The 20,385-nt window shown below is 44.1% G+C and overlaps 1 protein-coding gene across 2 annotated transcripts in view; it reads right to left on the reverse strand.

Annotated features, from left to right (window-relative positions):
- Positions 1 to 17,787: 17,787 nt before the first annotated feature.
- Positions 17,788 to 20,385, reverse strand: part of Drosha (drosha ribonuclease III) — a 108,772-nt gene continuing 106,174 nt past the window's right edge. For both annotated transcript variants that reach the window (XM_032898758.1, XM_032898756.1), the window contains exon 33: positions 17,788 to 18,785. In XM_032898758.1, the coding sequence (XP_032754649.1) occupies positions 18,655 to 18,785 (131 nt within the window). In that variant the 3' untranslated portion in view covers positions 17,788 to 18,654. The remainder of the gene's footprint in view (positions 18,786 to 20,385) is intronic.

The raw sequence follows: 20,385 nt of genomic DNA on the forward strand, positions 1-20,385 counted from the left end.
AGATGTACTAGGACACTGGAAGATTCCACAATGGCTTTACTGCACTTGTCTTACCTGGACAGGATTCTAAGAAGTACCCACCACAAGCATCCACCTTCTATCCTGCTTTTACTTTTTTTCTCTTCCATCCTTTCTTCTTTCCCCACCTAATCTCTCTCCCTCCACCCCTCTCTGAGGATGCTTTCACTTGTCTTCCCATTATCTTACTCAGATAGTTACTGTAAGAAACGTCTTGAGTTTTAATACTGTCTTGACATCTTCTCATTGATATAGGTTGCTATGGTTTGAACTTGTACATTTTGTATTATGTTAGGAGGTCACTAGTCTTGAGGATCAGGGTCTATCTAGAATAAGTAGATCACTGGAGGTAGGTGCCAAGGACTAGCCTTGGCTTGGAGAGAGGTTCTGAAGAAGGGGTGTTTGAAAACCATGAAAGTATGACTCAAAGTCAAATTGTGGGGCCAATCTGATGGCTATGTTCTGCTCCAGATAACTTTCCAGAGAGAATTCTCTTGAGACAGCGCTCTCTTGCAATTCCAAAAACTCTCTGGGTAGCGCATCTCTTATAGATCAAAAGCCCAGTCTTTATTAACATATCAGTTTAGTTATTACTAAAATAATTTTTATATACAAACAAGCCTCACACCCAGCACCAATCAACACTCATGGAGGCCCACACCCTGCTGGATCTGTTTCAGGGCCAGAAAACCATGTCTAAGAAGGACTCGGCAGGTAGACCCTTGGGGATAGTACCCTTGACCACTTCCTGCCTGCTATGATAGTAATAGCTATCTTACTGCTCTCTGCTATGCTGTTCTGCTTAAGTCCCTAAATCCAACAACCATGGACTGACTTCTCTGAGACTGTGAGCCCAAAGAAACCTTTCCTTCTTTGTTTTAGTCAGGCCATTTGGTCACTAAGACGCAAAAGTGTCTAATACACTAGTTGAATCTGATCCTCAGTTAAACTCACACTACTAGTTTCCAACATTGGACAAACTGTCTTTGAGGCGTATACAACTCATAGTTCATCCATGAGCCTTGCAGCAATTGCTGGCATCATGGTAAGAACCCTGCCCTGCAACCTGCCCTTTCTTGCCCACCCATCATCATCTTTCTTTTCTCTGGGCTTTTCCTCATGCTCATTTCCAATCCAGTCCTTATGTAGCTTCCAGAAATATTTTTCTGAAGAGAAAATAAAAATCTTACTGCATCACTGTCCTGTTCACACAACACCAGCTATTTGTCAATGTGTAAACGTGGGTCTGTAACTCAAGGGGGCCTCGGCTATGCATAACCCTTTTTCTTCTCAACCCCATTCCCATCCCCAGGCCCAGGGGCTCTCTTGACATACTGCACGCTGCTCCTCTATCGTAATAAGACCAATTCTACTAGCTAAAAGTCATTTCCTTTTGGGGGCAGGGTTCTTGCCTGGCATGTGCAAGGCCCCTAGCACTCCTTTTGTTGTTGTTGTTTTGTTTTAATGACAATAGCCCAGAGTGGGTTGTCAGCATTAGAAACCACAAGTAAATCTTACCATTAATTAGACTCATGAGTATGATTGCAAAAATCAAAATCAAAATGAGCATTTGCTAGTCTATGAAAAAGGATTCTTATAGTAAACACCAGAAGTACTTAGAACACCTTTTATCAGTGTTTTCTAGGTGTAAGAAAATCCAAAAGGGGGTTGGGGATTTAGCTCAGTGGTAGAGCACTTGCCTAGCAAGCGCAAGGCCCTGGGTTCAGTCCCCAGCTCCGAAAAAAAAAAAGAAAAAAAGAAAATCCAAAAGGAATTGCGATTTAAAATCTAAAGAATACTTGATGGCTATAGAAAGAAAATAATTGAATATTTAATAACATTATTTATTTATTTATTAATCTAATTGGGTTTCTCTCTAGTTTCTCTGATGTAGGTCTCTGCCTAACCCATGCATTAGGCCAGTGAAAGCAGATTATTAATCAATTATATAAAACTCCCCTTTCTCTGATTGAGTTTAATAGGGATAGCACAATCCTATTTGCTAAGACCTAAGATGAACTAACCTTGCTTTTCTTGATTATTTTCTTTACATGTTATATGTTTATGTATTCTATCTCATTAGAGTACAGTCTCCTGGGCCAGAGATCCAGCTCATTAATTAATTAATTAAATAATTGCATGTCTATTCTTGACCTGTAATGCGTTGGCATACATACAAGAGCTGGCCTTCCTTTCAGCTCTTGCCGAACTACAAATTGTGGTTTCCTTGCTATCCTCCATCTGCTACTTGTCCTGTCACAAAGAGAGTTAGCATACTAACAATCCTGCGATACTTTAACTAAAAAGGCATCCTACTCAACTATGCCACTGTATACCTAATGCCCCCACATCTGCTTCTCCAGTGTTGCCCCATACTTCAAGAATCAAGTAAGACTTGAGTTTCTCCATATTGCCACCTCCACTCACCTCATCCTATGTGAGTAAGGATTTACTTGGTAGAACTCCCGTTCACAGTGAGCTTCATGCATCTGTCTCTTCACCTATGCTGTCTGGATGTCTATTTAACCTTGTATTCAGTGAATATTGAGTCTCTTCAGCACTTTGAAAGCGAGGGTTTTGCATTAAACATTAACAGCTGAGATAAGCTACTGTCCCCAGTGACCCCTCGGCAGGACCATCTGTCATCCTAATCTTGCTCCAGTTAGAAGACTCTTCTTGTAGTTCTCACTCGCTGCTGCAATGGTTCAGCAGTAAATTCCATTGGTTCTTAAACCCCTGCCTCCTATTTGACACCTGTACCACTTATATTCCTTGACATCTGGGCAGCTCTATGAACCTTTATAGCCATACATCACCATGGTGCTTCTTGCCTATTGACTATGAAGTTATGAGGTCCTCCAGTCAGACAAATTATCCACACATCCCCTACCTTCTCTCTCAGTCTCATGTGTCTTAGACTGACCTCAAACTTGCAAGGTAATTGAGGATGATGGCTGGAATTTTTGATCATCCTGCATCTACCTCCCAAGTGCTGGGATTACAGATGAGGGGCACCTGTTTTTATACAATATGGGACATGGAGTCCAAGGCTTCCTATCATCTAGGCAAACACTCTGACAACTGGAGCTACATCTCCAGCCCCCAGATTCATTTTTCTTTAGGAGCGTTATCTGTGGAAAGACTTCTGAATTCTGGCTCCCAGCACCCAAGGACCATCTAAGTATTACAACATCAAGAATATTCTGAGGTCAAGGTCATAGAATTCCTGGTTATGGGTACAAACTATAAGACACAAACAGAATCATGGCGTGTTCAGGGACTGGATGCTCTGCCGTTGTCTAGTTTGGGTTTGATTTCTGTGAAGATATACCGTGACCAAGGCAACTTTTACAAAGGCTAACGTTTAGTTGAGGCTGGCTTCGCAGTTTCAGAGATTCCGTCCATTATCATCATAGCAAAAGGCATGGCGGTGTGCAGGCAGGCACGGTGTTGAAACGGGAGCTGAGACATCTTGATCCGCAGGCAGCCAGAAGAATACTCATCCACAGGCCCTCTTTCACCTTCGTGAAGCTGGAGCATTAAGAAACCTCAAAGCTTGCCTACACAGTGACACACTTCAACAAGGCTACACCTATTCCAACAAGGCCACACCTCCTAATAGTGCCACTTTTCATGGTCCACAAGGATTCAAACCATCACAGAGCCATACTGGACTAGGGTAGACTCCCATAACCCCGATTGTCACATACTCTTCCCCTGACAGGAAGGACCTGAAAACTGTATTGTGGGGTATGGAAATCCAATGTCACTTACCTTCTGCTTTTATTGACTCTAGTGGCCAGCCATGCCTGAGAACATGGGTGTGGATTTGGTTGTCCCCCAGAGACTCATGTAGTGGAAGCTTGATTCTCGAGTGCTTGTGATTTGGTAATAAGACTTCTGTTTTGTTTTGTTTTTTTCAAGAGGTGGGGCTTAGTGGAAGGTAATTAGGTCATTGGAGTTGCCATCCTTCTAAATGGATTAGTACTGTCTCCAAGAAGTAGATCATACCTGATAGGAGTGGATTAGTATTTGTGTGAGAGCAAATTGCTACCTGCCTTAGTTAGCGTTTTACTGCTGTGAACAGACACCATGACCAAGGCAACTCTCATAAAGAAAACATTTAATTGGGGCTGGCTTACAGGTTCAGAGGGTCAGTCCATTATCATCAAGGCAGGAAGCATGGCAGCATCCAGGCAGGCCTGGTGCAGGCAAAGCTGAGAGTTCTACATTTTCATCTGAAGACTGCTAAGAGAATACTGGCTTCTAGGCAGGTAGGATATGGGTTTTAAGGCCCACACCCACAGTGACACACCTACTCCAACAGGGCCACACCTTCTAATAGTGCTATTCCCTGGGCCAAGCATATACAAACCATCACACTACCAAAAGGAGTAAGACTGGCACTTCCCTGGTTTGTGTTTTCTTGATCACACACATACTCCTTCTTAGCTGGTCCCTTCCTGGTTCTCCACCATGTTTTGACCAAAGCAAATGGCTCTTTTCATGGCAACAGTGCCATGCTGATTGTACCTTTTAACTACCACAATGATAAAAATAATCTGTTTTATATATACTATTCAATACCAACTTTTCTGTTATAACACAAAACTGACTAATGGACAAGCAGGAGATAAATAAACTCAAAGACGGAGGCAGAAAGGGAAGTGAAGGCTGTGTAAATCCCACTGGGAATGAAGAGACATACAGTGGGAGCCTGTTCACTACAGCCTCACATCTGTCAGAGAATGTTCAAGCCAGTCCTCCAACAGTTCTCTTGAGAATCCAGCTGTCATTGAATCAATAGGAAGGAAATAGCCCTTGGTTTGGGTGCAGCTCTGGGCCAGTTTCCCAGAATGCATCTCTCCTCTCTGCTAAGAGCAACTGAAACTCAGAAGCTTCCAACACGATAGTCTGTGAAGACGCTTTTGCCTTTTGAAGGGTTCTCTGCTACTGAGGACTTGCTTGTCAGCCCTTACAAATTTTAGCTGGCAAGGTGTGGCTGCTGCTATCGCTCTGTTTGAGGACTTGCTAACTACTTTTTCTCCCCACTAGTCAGATGAGCCTTAGGGACAATTTGACAATCATCGAGCACAAAACCTTAGGATCAGAGAAATGAATAGATGATAGGATCGCCTAGGACACCCCCAGATGGTGTCCTGATATCCCTGACCACCCTGGACAACAGAATTCATGGTTTTGAGAGTCTGCTGCTTCACTTAAAAAAATGGCAAGGTGTTAAAAATTTTTCCTGGAGTCTCCTAGCTAGTAAGAGACAAAGTTGATGCTTGCCTTGGAAGTCAGGTATATGACTTATACAATATGACCCCCATAAAGGCCAATAACATTTTTATTATTTTAAGTCAATTTTAATAAAAAGCTTCCAGACGGAGCATCCATTTACACTTATCTTGAAATAGAGAACAGGAAAACTTATCGACACTCCATCGTTCCTATTCTTTAGTTACTGAACAAAAACAGTGGTTTTCTTCCAGCACTTGCTGTCACTCTTTCATCCCAACTTAATTCACTCAGCTTTACAACTGAACTCCTGTGCTCCAGGCCTTCACGGGGAGTGATGGCAAAGAGAAACCGGAGTCTGCCTGCCCTATTTCTTTTGTTGTAGCAGTTAGTATTTGTTTGAGACAAGACTTCCCTATGTAGCCCAGGCCTTGAACTAGTGATCCATCGGCCTTGGCCTCCTGAGGACCAAGCACGCCATGCCGCACTTCACTGCACTGCATTCTGACTTGTTCCCCTCCTACCCCTGAAACATGCACAAATGCATAAAGTTGGGCTTGCAGATTGCCAGAGAATCTCTGGTTTTCAGACATTACCCACGGTGCTTCTGACTTCTAGAACAAGCAGGTTCCTGCTCCAGAACATGAACGTGACTCCTGAAACTCCTCTGTTCTTGCTGGCAATCCTCCTTAATGGAGTCCTAGTGCCAGCGGCTTCCTCTTAGTATCTCAGCTGTGTGTGCAAAGCAGACTGAGCTTCCAAGCTCTGTAAGAAACTATCGCTCTCTCTCTCTCTCTCTCTCTCTCTCTCTCTCTCTCTCTCTCTCTCTCTCTCTCTCACACACACACACACACACACACACACACACACACACACACACACACACACACAATTTTCTTATTCTCAGTCTGCCTTAAGTAACAAACCTGGTTTTCTTCAAATGGCAACATCAACTTCCTGCTAAAATATTATTTGATTGTGAGCTTAACAAATATATACAAATACATCCTGTGATCAAATTTTAAATGTGCCATGTCATGTATGCCCTGGAAAGTAATATTTAGCCAGTTCTTGACTCAGAATTGTTCTTGTGAATGTACAACATTAGAGTTTTATAAAACAATACAGTTCCAAGTCTGGAATTTGTATAATAACTCCAGGCTCCAAACACGTCTCCAACTATCTTGAGACACTCTCTTTAGTTGCCTGCTTCAGCCATGGTTGCCATCCAGAGAGCAGGAGAACTTGACTCCGGTGCTTATAGAAAGGCCTGGTCAAGAAGAGTCAGGAAGTCCACGAGAGGAGCTAAGGGCTTTTTCCGAGGCAGCGTTTCTTGAGTGGAGTCGTTACCACTTAACTTCTGTGTCACGGCTACACTTTGCAGAATGGAAGATATAAAACCGTGAATGGGAAGGTATACTCTTTAGTAAGCCCACGCCATCTTCAGAGACAAAGGGGGCCTTGGTTTACTGACAAGAGCCATGACTCCTAAAAAAGCCACTGTCTCCTTGAGACCTTTCTTTTCAAGGACACTCACAAGGTGATCTAGTGATCCCCTGGCAGAGCAAAAATAACATGGCTAAAAAGGACACGAACATAACATATAGCCACGAGCACTTACCCTGAAGTGAGATTTCTGCCTGCAGACTAGTAAGTTTGTAAAGCCTAGAATCTCGGGGCTTCCTGATGTATTCTTACTCTCAGTCTGCCTTAAGTAACAAACTGTAGTCTGTGTGGGGGGCCAGGTCTCGGACAGGCCCCTTACACTTCCCTTTGCTTGGCTTCTCTCTTCTGCTTTGTGTGCATCACTGACCTTGCCCTCAAATGCTTGGCATTCCTATTCAAGGCCAGATTTTCACTTAGGGTTCCATAGTGAATTCTGTGGCTTCAGTGTCCAAAATACGACTAAAGTTAAATACCCTCGCAGCCAACGATTTGTGGTCCAAATTCCTCCAAATTATATCCCGTCACAAGCATGCTCTCCTGATGCACAGACCCTCAGTTAATTAAATACGAGACCAAACTAAAATCATTTTTGGCATGTTGTCCAAAATGCAATTGATTGGTGTCCAATTATCTCATTACGACAGGTATATTTATTTAGAAACTGAAGTGTATCTTTCAGTTAATGCACACAGGCAATATCAAATTGCTGTGATCAAAACTGTGCTCTTGATGAGAACATTATCCAGGCTTTATATGGTCATGGAGAGGAACTTGTAACAACCGCTCTGCTAGTTTATGGGCCCACCACTTTCTCTCATGCTCTATGGTGTAAAACTGGCAAGGCTTAATCACGCTCTTCTTCAAATACCAGACAAGCTTCAGAATTATTTCCTAAGGATGATCCCAGCTTCCTGCACCCTGGTCCCATACAGTAGTCAAATGACTATCATTCCAAGTAGGCAGCTACACATATTTTATTAAATAGAATTCAATTGCCACCAATTTGCCCTCCCCAACACAAAGAACAAAGTTTCATGTCAACTGACACATTGTCTCTTAATATAAGCCTCTGCCTGAAACCATTAACACCAAACTGTCAACTGACCAATTCCTGTCAAAAATCTCAGATCAAAAAAAAAAAAAAAAAAGATGACATTGATGGACAGTTACTTAAAATTACATGTGATGTTTTAACACATGCTTCAGTGATGCTGAAAGCCCATTGTTTGCTCAAACTCAACATGAGACTCTCAGAGCTGGAGCAGGCCATGTTTGCCTTCCCGACACTCTACTTCATGGTGATGAGCCCTTCGCTTTGATCAAGAGACACTAGAAGAAAAGCCCCAGAGAGCGGATGGCACATTTACTTCAGGAATATGGCTTGAAGGCATTGCTCTCTTGCTCTCTCAATGTCTCCCTGGTGACCCAATTGTACGATGCACCTTGGAATCCATGCGAACATAATCTATAGCCATCCAGAGAGACATAAGCTGTGTCAAAAATCATGGTGTCACTTATTCTGGGCTGCAATAACGGGCAAGTTCCTCCAGTCCAGGTAGTAATATGAGGATGCCTGGTGGAGCTCCTTAACTCCAGACTTTATGGATCTATTAAATAAACCAGGGGGAGCGATATACTTTATACTGTGCAATAAACACGAACCTCACTTAGGTATGATGACTTGTAACTCTGGACAACAGGAGTTGTGGTGGCCCTTATCAGACCCAAAATCAAAGGCCAGTGGGGCCTTTGTCTCCTTTCTCTCTTGCTTTGTTCCATTACTGCTAACTCATGTCTTCCGTGTTGTCCTTACGCAACTCATATCTGACTTGAAACGTTTTGGTGAAGAGCATCACCTGTGAAGGGTCTACTGTGCCCTTGACTCAGCTTTCCATCACCAGCAGCCTTCAGCCTCGCTCCATCCCTACATGCTAAAACCGTCCGAAGCAGGAGGATGATAGGCTGCCTCTTTTCTTTTTTTTTTTTTCCCCCTTTTTCTTTTTTTCAGAGCTGGGGACCGAACCCAGGGCCTTGCGCTTGCTAGGCAAGCGCTCTACCACTGAGCTAAATCCCCAACCCTGGCTGCCTCTTTTCTTAATGGCACCAAGACACACCTGCCCCTAAGGCTGGTTCTACTTACCCAACTCAGTTCTATCTATCTTACCTTGTTTGCATTGAAAAAGCAACATGCTGGTCAGCATCCCTGGGTCCCTCAGCAGTGAACAGTAAGGCCCCAGCAGAACAACTCTCCTCAGGGCTTTGACTCACCCCCACCCCCACCAACCACCACCACACTACCTTGTCTCAGACTATTCTGTGATCTCAGGCAAGGGACATGACTTCACTGTGTCCTGACTTCTCCATCTACAAACAACTCTAACAGGACTGCGAAATTCTGTTTCTAGGAAGAGGCGGGGAGGACAGGGAGGAGACACAAGACAGGTACTCATTCTTTCGATAAAAATGAAAAAAACGCACCTTTTTCCTCCTTCGCCCCTCAGCACGCTTAGAGATACATTTGATATTCACTTTGAATAGGAAAGCAGATGCAATCTCCTTGCCCGTAATGTCGAATGTTCGTTTCCCCTGCCTCTTTTGTGCCTACCTTCACTTATTTTTGGATCCTCATTTTCACACTGTATTTATAGGTCATTATTCTGTGTGGATTTTTTAATATGAGTTTTGAGCTCTGCCTGAGGTTTGAAGAACGTCTCAAATCCTTTGTGGAATGAGATGTGGTATGTATAAATGTGTCTATACGCTGTCCGGAACATTTTTATGATACAATATAATCTTATGAAGTTATCTTGTCTTCCTTAATACTCCCAATGACCCTATGAGACAGGCATTAATGAATTCCATTGCTAAGATAAGGCAGCTTGGCCTCAGGAACAACCTTCCCCCATGGTTAGAATTTGATGTGGGTCCCCTCTCTTGAATCCCAATCCAGAGCTCTTTTTTTCCATCAGCCATGCAGGTTTGCTACTGGCCTGACAAATGACACCAGTGACATGTGCCTGTCTGTACCATTCGCCTGCTCCATGGCAGGCATTCTATATGCGTTATCTTATTTAGTGCTCCCCATAAGCCAATGATGCGGTGACTCTATTACCCTTCGTAAGTCATCAGCTATGCAGAGGCAAGTCCCCCACAGTCACCCCAGTAAGAGGAGACTGGAGATTTGAACCCAGATTAATGCAACTCCCGAAGTTCTTGCTCTTAGCCAGCACCCTGCAAGGGCACTGGTTCTGTCACCGAGTGACACTTCCTGAGGGTAGTGTTCAAAAAACTTCGGGTTTGTGTGATGTCACTGTGTGGCCGCGATTGAAGCACACAGTAGCCGCAGGCTGTCCCAACTTCCCTGACCTTTTCCCAGAAGGAAGGCTACACCGAGCGGGCAGCAGGATCGCCTTCGCCACTAACCTGCTGTGGTTCATTAAAGCCTTAGGCCTTTCTGATCCCCTTTGGATCTGTGCAAAGGGTCACAGTCCCGGGCTTTGGTCCCAATTCATGTTTCCCTTTATGTTCAACCTGAGTTCTATGACTTTCTTAGCATTCTCTTTGCCGCCTGTTTTAAGATTTTGACATGAGTGAGAGAATAACAAGGCTCACACAGGAGTGCTGGCCATTTAGAAGCATCTTTGGGGGAAGTCTAATTATTACCTTGAAGTCCATTCTTTTTATCTTTGGGATTTCTTTGGCTTTTAGACCCTTTTACCTTAAGATATGCTTTTACGTTACCACAAACAAGGCAGACTATTTCTGAAAGTGTTTAAACACGGACTTGGATTTCTTTCTCATCTTAGTATGTGCACCGATTCTTTTCATGTTAACAGGATCATAGGATTGCTACTTTCTGGGTTGGCTGTCTATTTTGTTGGTCAAGACTCGGAACTTCCTTTCTACTCTCTCCCTAGCTCTTGCGAGCCCTGCAACCTGTCCTGGTGGCCGACCTCAGGGAGCAACAAAATACAACTTCTCACCATCTTTAGTTTGGGTTCTTTTTATTCATAAAAACGAAAAGCCATTCTCTCACACTCTCAAGTGATTCTGAAGATTAAATGAGGCAATGTGCTTAATGTGCTTGGAAAACCATATACTGTCATGAAAACACAGGATCATGCCTCTGGCCGGTGCCAACCTCAGATGGAGGGCATGTGTTTAAGGAACGTGCCATGGAAATTACGAAGGCATGTGAGTATGCAGCCTAATTATCAGGAAGAAAGTCAGAGAGTTCTGTAACTCCGCCATGTTGTCTGCCCATGAGGGCTCACGCACTGATTCCTAAAGCGGGATCTGATGACTAGCATTTTTATCTGCTGCCATGGTATGTCCGCAGACATGGGAAGAAACCACATGCCACCTTAAATGCAGCTGCCTTCTGGTGGTATTTCCCAGTCTTAAAGCGGAGGTCAGGAAGTTATAGCCACGGATGAAATCTAGCTTTGCCATCTATCTGCATCCCAAGCCAAGAATTTTTATTTTTTACCTCTTAAAAGAGGTGAAAAGGAATCAAAATAATATATTTAATATGTAAAACTATCATCTACGGAATGTTTACCACTAAAAACTGTACATATTTGTCATTTCTCTTAATACCAACATACAGTTCTTAAGGTTTGCCTGTTGGGCCACAAAAGCCACAGGTCAGCTTAGTCCCGTCTTTAAGTATTCATTCTGCTCCTGCATGTAAGGCATTCTAAATCCTCAATGTGAGGCGGCCATGTCACCTAAAGGACTTAATCTGTGCGGAGACCTTAACAGAGAGATGTTTACCTAAACAAAGGAATCTGCTTGGGGACCCAATGGAGCAGAGGGGCTCTTTAAGGGTTCCATCAAGACGGGGATGACCAAAAGTAATAGAGACGGGAAATACAATGTGTTGAGGTGGAAGAATACAATTTTTCTTGGCACTATGATTCAGACATTGCCAGACCTGTGCTGTCTGTCCCGAAGCTCTCTTTGTGATCACTCTGGCTATGATCTTAACACGTCTTTATCCTTGTTGCAAGTAAGAATGAGCAATCAGTAGTTTACCAGTGCAATCTCAGGAGAGACAGGAGGAATATGGCAGCGGGGGTGGGGGCGGGGTGGGGGTGGGGAGGTGTGGTGGTAGGGGTTGCATTCTATGATCCTTAACCACCAGTTAGACTTTCCTCCACCCCCTCCCTGTCCTCCCTTGCCTACTCCCAGTTCTGCCAGCTCTAAGAACCAGCAGGCTCTGGAAGCCTCTCGCTCCCACACCTTCCCTCCCTCTAGGCTTTCTTCTCTCCCCTTTGCATGACTCCGCTTTGCCTGGGCCAAATCCACACCCCCCACTACTTAACTCTGCCTTGCAATTTGCCTCCTAGGAGAGAGGGGTTATAAATAATATATGAGGTTTCCCGGACCCTGAAAACATTGGGGAGTGGACTGGTGCTTTGAAAGCCTTGTTTAGTGGTTTGGGGGTATTGGCAAGTACTTCTGTCCGTTGATGGATTTCTTACCTATAAGATAGAAAGCAAGGCTGAGAAAAATAGAGAGATTCCTATGAGAAATCAAAGTCAAAGAATAATTTCCTTGGCAACTGTCAGGACCCAGTATAAGGAGTTGACCGGGGAGTAAATGAGTTACCAGCTCAGAAAACCAAACCAAAGCGAACCCCAGAGGTGTGGTGGCGGATGTTCACACACCAAGCTTGCCCAGCCATTGCCAGGGCTTCCCCTAGTCTGCACCTTACACCTGCTGCTTGTTAACACTATCTGGATATCCACTACACAAGGTCAGTGATGGCCCAAGAGAGGTAAAGAACCAAACTCCCTGCCGCTGCCGGCTAGGATGGATTCCCAGAGCAAGTTTTTGATGAAGACACAGTCTCATGGATCCTAGGAGAACCAGTGAGAAGCAGCAGCCATCAGCCACAGGGAGAAAACACCAAGGACAAAACACCACTAGTGGCTTTCTAACACGCACCCTGTCTGGGGAGTGTTTAATTTTAAGAACTGGGAAGTCCTTTAAGCAGAACTGACTTCTTAGTGGGTAAAATAACACTGATTAGCACAGCGCCACAGAGAGGCCTCCGGGGTCGGATCTCACATCCCCTTTGGACTTTGTCTGCGGGCAGCTAAGCACTCAGGAGAAAATCCCCGCTTTATGTGGCTTCTTTAGCCGCATCATTTGTGAGGCGATTGTTACTAGACAAATACAACAGACTGCCACGCTTGTATTCTTCTTATCTGAGACTCTTAAAAGTTTCCAGCTGATCTTTTTTTCTATGGCTGATTTTTCCGCACCCCCAAAGTCACCACCATCAAATTAAAAAAATAAAATAATAACAAGAGGAGGAGAAGGGGGAGAGAGTCCCTTGTGTTACTCAGCAAGAGTTAGGTGATTTGTAAGTTTCTAAAAATCCTTCCAGCCCTGCTTATTTTGACAAAACTACTTAACACTTCAAGCAATGAACTACAGGGCATAAAAGTATAATCTGCAGAGAAAACCTTAATCCTCTGTAGTAACCCATTTGAATCTCCTCAAACACATTTCCGTGTGGAGGCCTGGTGAATTAAGTCAATTGTTTGATCTAAGAAGAAAGGCAATTAGGACTCTCTCTTGATCTTTCTGGCTGAATTCTAGTCAGGGGCAGCCACTCTTCTCCTCAGCGCACGAGCGCCCTATTATTGTAATAACAGAGGTGAGCACTAGACCTGCCTCCATTACGTCTGACTGCGCTCATTATGAGTTCTTTTATCAGAGATTTTCAAATCACGATGGGCTAATAGGCAGCATGCAAATGATTAGCTACCGGGTTTTTAAAAAGTAAAAACAAAAATAAGTCTGTTAAAAACTTTCTCCTAATATAAAGTAAAAGAACTCGGTGACGGAACAGCTGGCCTCACTTACCATTGGGTTACTGGCAGAAGTGGGGGGAGGGGTGATTCCCCTCAAAGGGATGTCTCCGGGCCCCAGATTTGTGAGTCAGTCGTAAGAATCTAGCTGGGGTGGTTTGATTTAGAATTAAACTCAGAACAGCTCCCAAAGTACTAAACAGCAGTTTGGTGACAATTTAGTTGGAAATGAAAACAAGATGTGTTATAAAAGACTACATAAATAAAGGTCACTGGTCTGTAGTGAAGCACACTGGAGAGGGAGGAGGTGGGAGACAATGAGCGTCGGTGAGGAGAGCCAGTCCCAAGACACCAGTTAGTGCTGTCACCAAACACTAAGTCTCCCTTTACTGGTTTCTGAGGCTGTCATTGTGCTAGCATACTCCCTAGCTTCTGCTGTGGAGAGACAAGCCCAGGGAGGCAAAAGGCACCCTGCTTCTAGCTGGATTTCTCTGGGCTCCTGGGGTCCAGTCTGAGTGTCCCATTCATGTTGAATTTGAGTGCAGGAGATCCTGAGAGGGCGGCCATGTTGTGGTGGATTCCAGCAGGTCAGTCTCAAGATCATCAGTCAGGAAGCTGATGGTCTAAGGGAAGCTACATTACTGCTGAGGTAGCCGAGGCTTACGCAAAGAGGAGCCCAGCTATGTTTATTCGCTGAACAGTGATGGAATCCACAAGTAACACAGGACAGTGTAAGAAGCCAGTGCTTCCAAGGTGGATCAATGATGACCCTGCCCCTCCGGAGCTGTGGACTCGTGAGGGAAGGTAGGTAAACCAAGAGATCCTGAAAAGAAGGATCGTGGTCCATCCCGTTAATCCCAGCACATGGCTGAGGCAGATGGATCTCTTTAAGTTCCAGGCCATTCAGTGAAACCTTGAAGATGGGGTGAGAGGAGGGGGAGGTTGTGGAGAAGAGGGAGGGAGACAGAAGGGAGTAAGTACAGTGAGACTAGAATGAGCTAGGCATAGTCTAATGACCAGCACTTGATTTGAGGCCCAGAAAGACTGGCTGCAGTTAGTACCTGAGCTGAGGCCAAAAGGTAAGAAACGATTAAGAAAGAGATGGCTTGCTTGGGCAGAAAAGGCCCTGCAGGGAAGAGAAGTATGAATGTTGTGGGCTGGGCAGTATGTAGGCAGGGCTGTGGAAGAAACCGATACCCCTGCTCATGTCCGCTGTAAGAAAGTTGGGCTTTACTCTAGAGGTCACAGGGAGGCCAGGAGATAACAACTTACCACAAACGTGGCATCTTAAAACACCTGTAGCTTTCCTGACATAAAATTAACCATCCCAACCATCTATAACAAAAAAAAAAAAAAAAAAAAAAAAAAAGAAAGAAAACAGCAATTGGGGAGAGGCTATTCCTAAAACACATTTGTCAAAATTTCTAATCTCAATCTAAAATTGAGGCTTCAGACCTAAAGGATTCAGGGAAAAAAGAAAGGAAGCTGATGCCACAGGAAACCAAAGTGTTATGACTGGAAAATGATACTCCATGTAGACTGTGAGGTCTGACTATGCTCACCCAGGGAGCGGCACTGTTTTGAGATGTGGCCTTGTTGGAGTAGGTATGGCCTGGCTGGAGGAAATGTGTCACTGTCAGGGTGAGCTTTGAGAGCTCCTCTTAGCTGCCTGAGGATGCTAGTCTTCTAGTTGCCTTCAGAACAAGGTATAGAACTCTCAGCTCCTGTGCCATGCCTGCCTGGGTGCCGCCATGCTCCCGCCTTGATGGTAACAGACTGAACCTCTAACCTGTAAGCCAGCCCCAATTAAATGTTGTCCTTAGAGTTGCCTTGGTCATAGTATCTATTCACAGCAATAACACCCAAACTAAGACACTGACCTGGTTTCTTCAACTAGTCAGAAAAAAAGGAGACTCCCTAGACCAAGTCACTTAGGAGTCTACAGAAGCCAAATGTACACACATTATGAACTCCATCTGAATCATTCCTTGATCCAGCCAACTGCATATGTTCATATAGACCGGTTATTTCAAACTTTTAAAAACTTGTTGGAAATTTCATGGTGTTCCAACACTATTTTGGTTAAGTAAAATGTTTGACTTGAGAGTCTTCTTGTCCAGGAGTTATGGTAGAGTCCACATAGTGGGATATGAACCCCAACTTTCCAGAAGGAACGGGTCACTCTTTCCTGGTCCTGTGTGGCACCCTACACACAGTGGCATTTTCTCTTCTAAACAGTGAGCTCCCTGGAGACAAGGACTTTATTTCGAATCAATGCACCCAGCATATAGTGTATGTTACTAATTCTAGTAAATCTCTAAATGCAGCGTGCTCTGAAAATCCCTAACTTGTACATACAACTGTTTCATAGCTGTCAATCTTAACATCTCTCAATCTGTACACAGGAATTTCTGATCATACGCATAGGCGTCAGTGCAGGAAGCCTGTGAGCTGGTTCAGGGCAGTGTCCTGCAATAGGCGAGTGAACTGTTCTTTTCTCATATGCTTGGGCTGATAAACACTTAATTGGGCTAAGTGCAGCCACAGCAGTCAAGGCAACATCAGGCGTAGGAGTGGACAGGTCCCAGGTTTCAGCAATGCTAGACAGTGTTTCTCCCTAGTCCAGACATTCAGCAGCCCCTGCTCACTAGCCCTAACCCAACTGCCAATTCCTGCAAGATGTCCATCCAGGCTGTGCTGCACTCCTTCCACCACCACCGCCCCAGGCACTTGAAGCCCCTTCATCTGCATACGTGCCATCATTCAATTGTCCTCTCAACCACACCCAACTAACGTTCAGAGTCAGTGACCAACAGACTTACATACAGTTGAGTTACTGCATGAACTTACCCCTCGGCAGAACTGGACAATGACACGGGGTTGGGATAAAGGGGCAGGGCTGAAGTCTGTGGTCACAGTGGTCATTCTGCTCCGATGTGTCCGTGACAAGAGCTCTACTGGTATTTTATAGACTTCATATTACTTTGGAAGCAGAAAAGGGTCAGGGGACTATAAGCCCCAATAAAGATGCTTGACTGGCATGCTGGATTGGCATTCCTGAGAATGTTCATTTAAAGAACAATTCAAAGCTCAGCAGGTAAAGTACCTGCTGCAGGATGACTTGGGTTCCATCCCTAGAGCAACGTGGTGGAGACCTAACCCCGAAGAGTTATCTTGACCCAAATATGTCATAGGATACTACACACACACACACACACACACACACACACACACACACACACACACACTCATTCACTCACACACTCACACTCACCTCTTTTATAATTCTAAGTATAGTCCTGTGCATTTTGGTTTTCCTTATAACAATGTCAAGGCACCCAGATATCTGACACCCCACTTCCAGTCCTGCTATCCACTGCATACAGAACTTAAATACAGTGCTCAGCTATAACCATACCAATGACATAGGAGACACGCTGGAAACAAGTGCTTCAAAATGAGCTCTCCTCCCTCCCCAGCGTGGGCCTGTCGGCCTGTTCCCAGCTTCCTTGAAAAGTACAAAGCAAGAACATGTGATATGTATGCATAGGTATACACATGTGTACATGTACATGTGTACAATCTACATGTCTTTCAGAATCTAAAGATGGTGCATTCATACAGCCATCAACAATAACATGTTCAACACAGCAGGCCAGGTAATTCAAAAACAGCAAGGGAAACGGAATATACTGCATTCCATTGACTACATGCTTGAGTGGCGTGTAGCCATACATACACAGGTCTGACAGGATATACAAAGTTTATGAGTGATGGAGTCATGAGGAATTTACTTTCTTGCTTGTGCTTTCTAATATTTTCAAAGTAACAATTCTATCTACTGCTAAAATACCTTGTAAAACATCAGTAATGTTATCATTACATACAGAAGGAACACTTCAGGGACCTAACTGGTTCTTTTCTGGTCCTCCTCATCCTAATTCAGTGGTGTCCTTCAGGGAGACTTCCTCTGTCACCGCACTTACAACTGTACCCACTAACCTTCCTACTGGCTGTGCACTGGGTATGGGGTGCTCCTGTGTTAGCACACAAGCTCGCTGAGGTGTGGGTGTAGTCTGGATGCTCACTGCTGCGTCCCTGGATTGGGGTGCTTCTGTGTTAGCACACGAGCTCGCTGAGGTGTGGGTGTAGTCTCTGTTGTTCACTGCTGCAACCCTGCATGAAGTACTAGAACAGAACCTGATACACAATGGGAATTCGCTGTATGACATCTGCTGAAATAATGAATAAAAGCACATTTGTCTTGCAAATTTTGCTTTTATTAATAAGAAGCCTTTGGTGTTCAGTGTAAAGTGACTTTAAAAATGCCCTGCTTCTTTACTAGGGGGACCACTAGAGAAACTCCCAAAAGCCATGTGAACTTTTCTTCCTGACTCCTAGCCCTTCATACCCATCCTTCACACACATAAAATTAAATACTCCAGGAGACTCTGAAACACCCCTAAGCCTCTCTAAACCCCAGAGAGAGCAGCTGTTTTAAAGGATGTTCTGACTCAGCACAACAACTTCTCGCCTAATCTGATGACTCCGAGAATATGTGTGACTCAGACTGAGTCCTTCTCTGGCTCCGGTAACTGGTTAGAGGCAGTTAGAGGTTTCTCTCACACAGGACTCGCTACACTGCATGGAATGGGTTAGCTTCAGGAGCAGCACCTGAGTACTAGAGAAACATCCAGATGAATGCTGAAAGTGTGATCAATAATACATATTTCAAAAAAGTAAAGCTGTTACCACAGGCAGTAGTAACAAATACCGAGAATACCTGGTAAAGTGGTGCATCCCTTGTCAGCTGACAGTCTGAAGTCACAACCTGAAACAGAAAACAGCAACTATTCCATAGAATATGCCCGCCTGAATCTTATTCTTTAAAGAGCAAAATAAAGAAAATAATGCACGTCTACTAAATAGGAATCGAATACTCCGTAACAAAGACCATCCAGCTAGGAACGAACGTTCGATCATTAAGACAACAACCGCAGTTTGACTTTGAGTTTTATTTCGATGGGCACACTTCATTCATTGTCTGGAGGAACACCAGGCTAGGTCTCCAGGGGCCACAGTCACATTCTCAGGAAGTCAATGCACCGCCACTTCGTGTCCCCCTTTACTTCTTTATGTCTTCGGCCTCATCCGGCTCTCTCTCCTGATGCTCTCTTTCCCACCTCATTTCCTTTAATTCCTGTCTGTATTTCCGTTCGATGAACCGCTTCTGATGAGCCATCTGGGGAAAGTTATCTGACACAAGGAGATAAGTTTAATACTTAATAAAGGCCGTCCACGGGTGCAGACGACGACAAACAAACATGCAATCAGCACGCACACAGAACGGTGTTTTATAAACCTGAGACTGACAATGATTTAATTCCTTACTCTTTCTTATGCCCACACACACTACAAGTCTGGATTGGCGTCTCAGATTCTTATTTCAGTATCTGATGTATGTAAAACAGAGTAAAAACACCAAAACACACAGTAACTTAAAATAAAGACATAAGGTTCTGGAAGGTTTCCACACGGGCAGGTGCCTTAAGCAGCACTCTCTACACCGAGTGACTTCCAAGGAGACAGAAAGAAGGAACGTGAGGGTTTATGGCTTGGAAAAGCTCAAGCTAAGAGCTTCCAGCAAGTAATGCTAGCACAGCCATGATTGTACAGGAAGGAAAGTTTTCCAGAAGAGCAAAAGCGTATCGGAGCACAAGGGAAGCCACATTCTAAGTCCCAGTGTCCCGTGATCAATTCTATCTTTAGTGCACTATAAAACACCATGGCTCTCTCTGCACACGTAACGATCGCTACGGACAAAGGATGACTGTCACTCAGTGGTGTGGCTAAGCTATGTTTAGTTTGAGATCTGACCCTGTGTAACACACAGACACAAGAAACACCTAGACTAAGATTTAGAAATTCTCCATTTCTCTTTTCACATGCAGCACAGTATTACTGTGACCTCAAGCTAGGAACTCAAGCTCAGACTGAGAAACAGCCATTGTGTCCTTGGCCAGCAAACATGCAAAGGTCATGAAGGACACGATGTGGCAACACCAGAAGGGACACAGCTCTGCCTGGCCAAGGATTATTCTGTATTTCACACATGACGAATCAGAGGGGAGGGGTGTGGCTTGCTAAGGAAAGCAAGTCTGTTTATTTGTTTGCTGTATGGACGGAGTGCGAAAAAGTGGGTCTGTCTATATGCACCAGGTTCCTCAATTCTTTTTTATTCCTTTTCTATACTGTACCCCATCTTCACTACAGAAAAAGCACTTGGAAGAAAACAGTAATGCTGAGTCCTTACTGTATACATTTTTACTTCAAATACGTTAAGTACTTAAAAAAAAAACTCGTCAAATAAATCCCCAGAACTCCATTGTAAAGGTAGGTTTATGCTAAATAGGTCCCATTTTTTCAGTAGATGTTACTGTGTAACTGAGCTTGTACTAACAAGTCCTACTGTTCATATCTACCCATGAACAAGCTGTCACACATATCCACAATCTGTTCAGAAGCGTTACTACATCATGGAGTGTCTTACGTCAGTGTAGGTTTTCATGTATGTACACATACACTGTAAAACAGTGAAAATCTTTCCACTCTCCTCCCCTACACTGCTATGGTTTGATGGATATAATATTTTCCTTTATTTTAGTACAAGCATTTTCCTGTAGCTCTGTATCCGTCTCCAAAGGCATTGTTTCAACAGATACAAACATATCACACTTGGATATTCAGGATCTGGTAAACTATTGCCGCTGAGCCAAATACAGCTCTCAGTCGGTTTCTGTAAATAAAACAGACACACAGACATTTGATGCCACCTGTGTCTGTGTGCCACGGTGTC

The sequence above is a fragment of the Rattus rattus genome, chromosome 3 (assembly GCF_011064425.1).
Source record: "Rattus rattus isolate New Zealand chromosome 3, Rrattus_CSIRO_v1, whole genome shotgun sequence".
In the NCBI taxonomy this organism is placed as follows: Eukaryota; Metazoa; Chordata; class Mammalia; order Rodentia; family Muridae; genus Rattus; species Rattus rattus.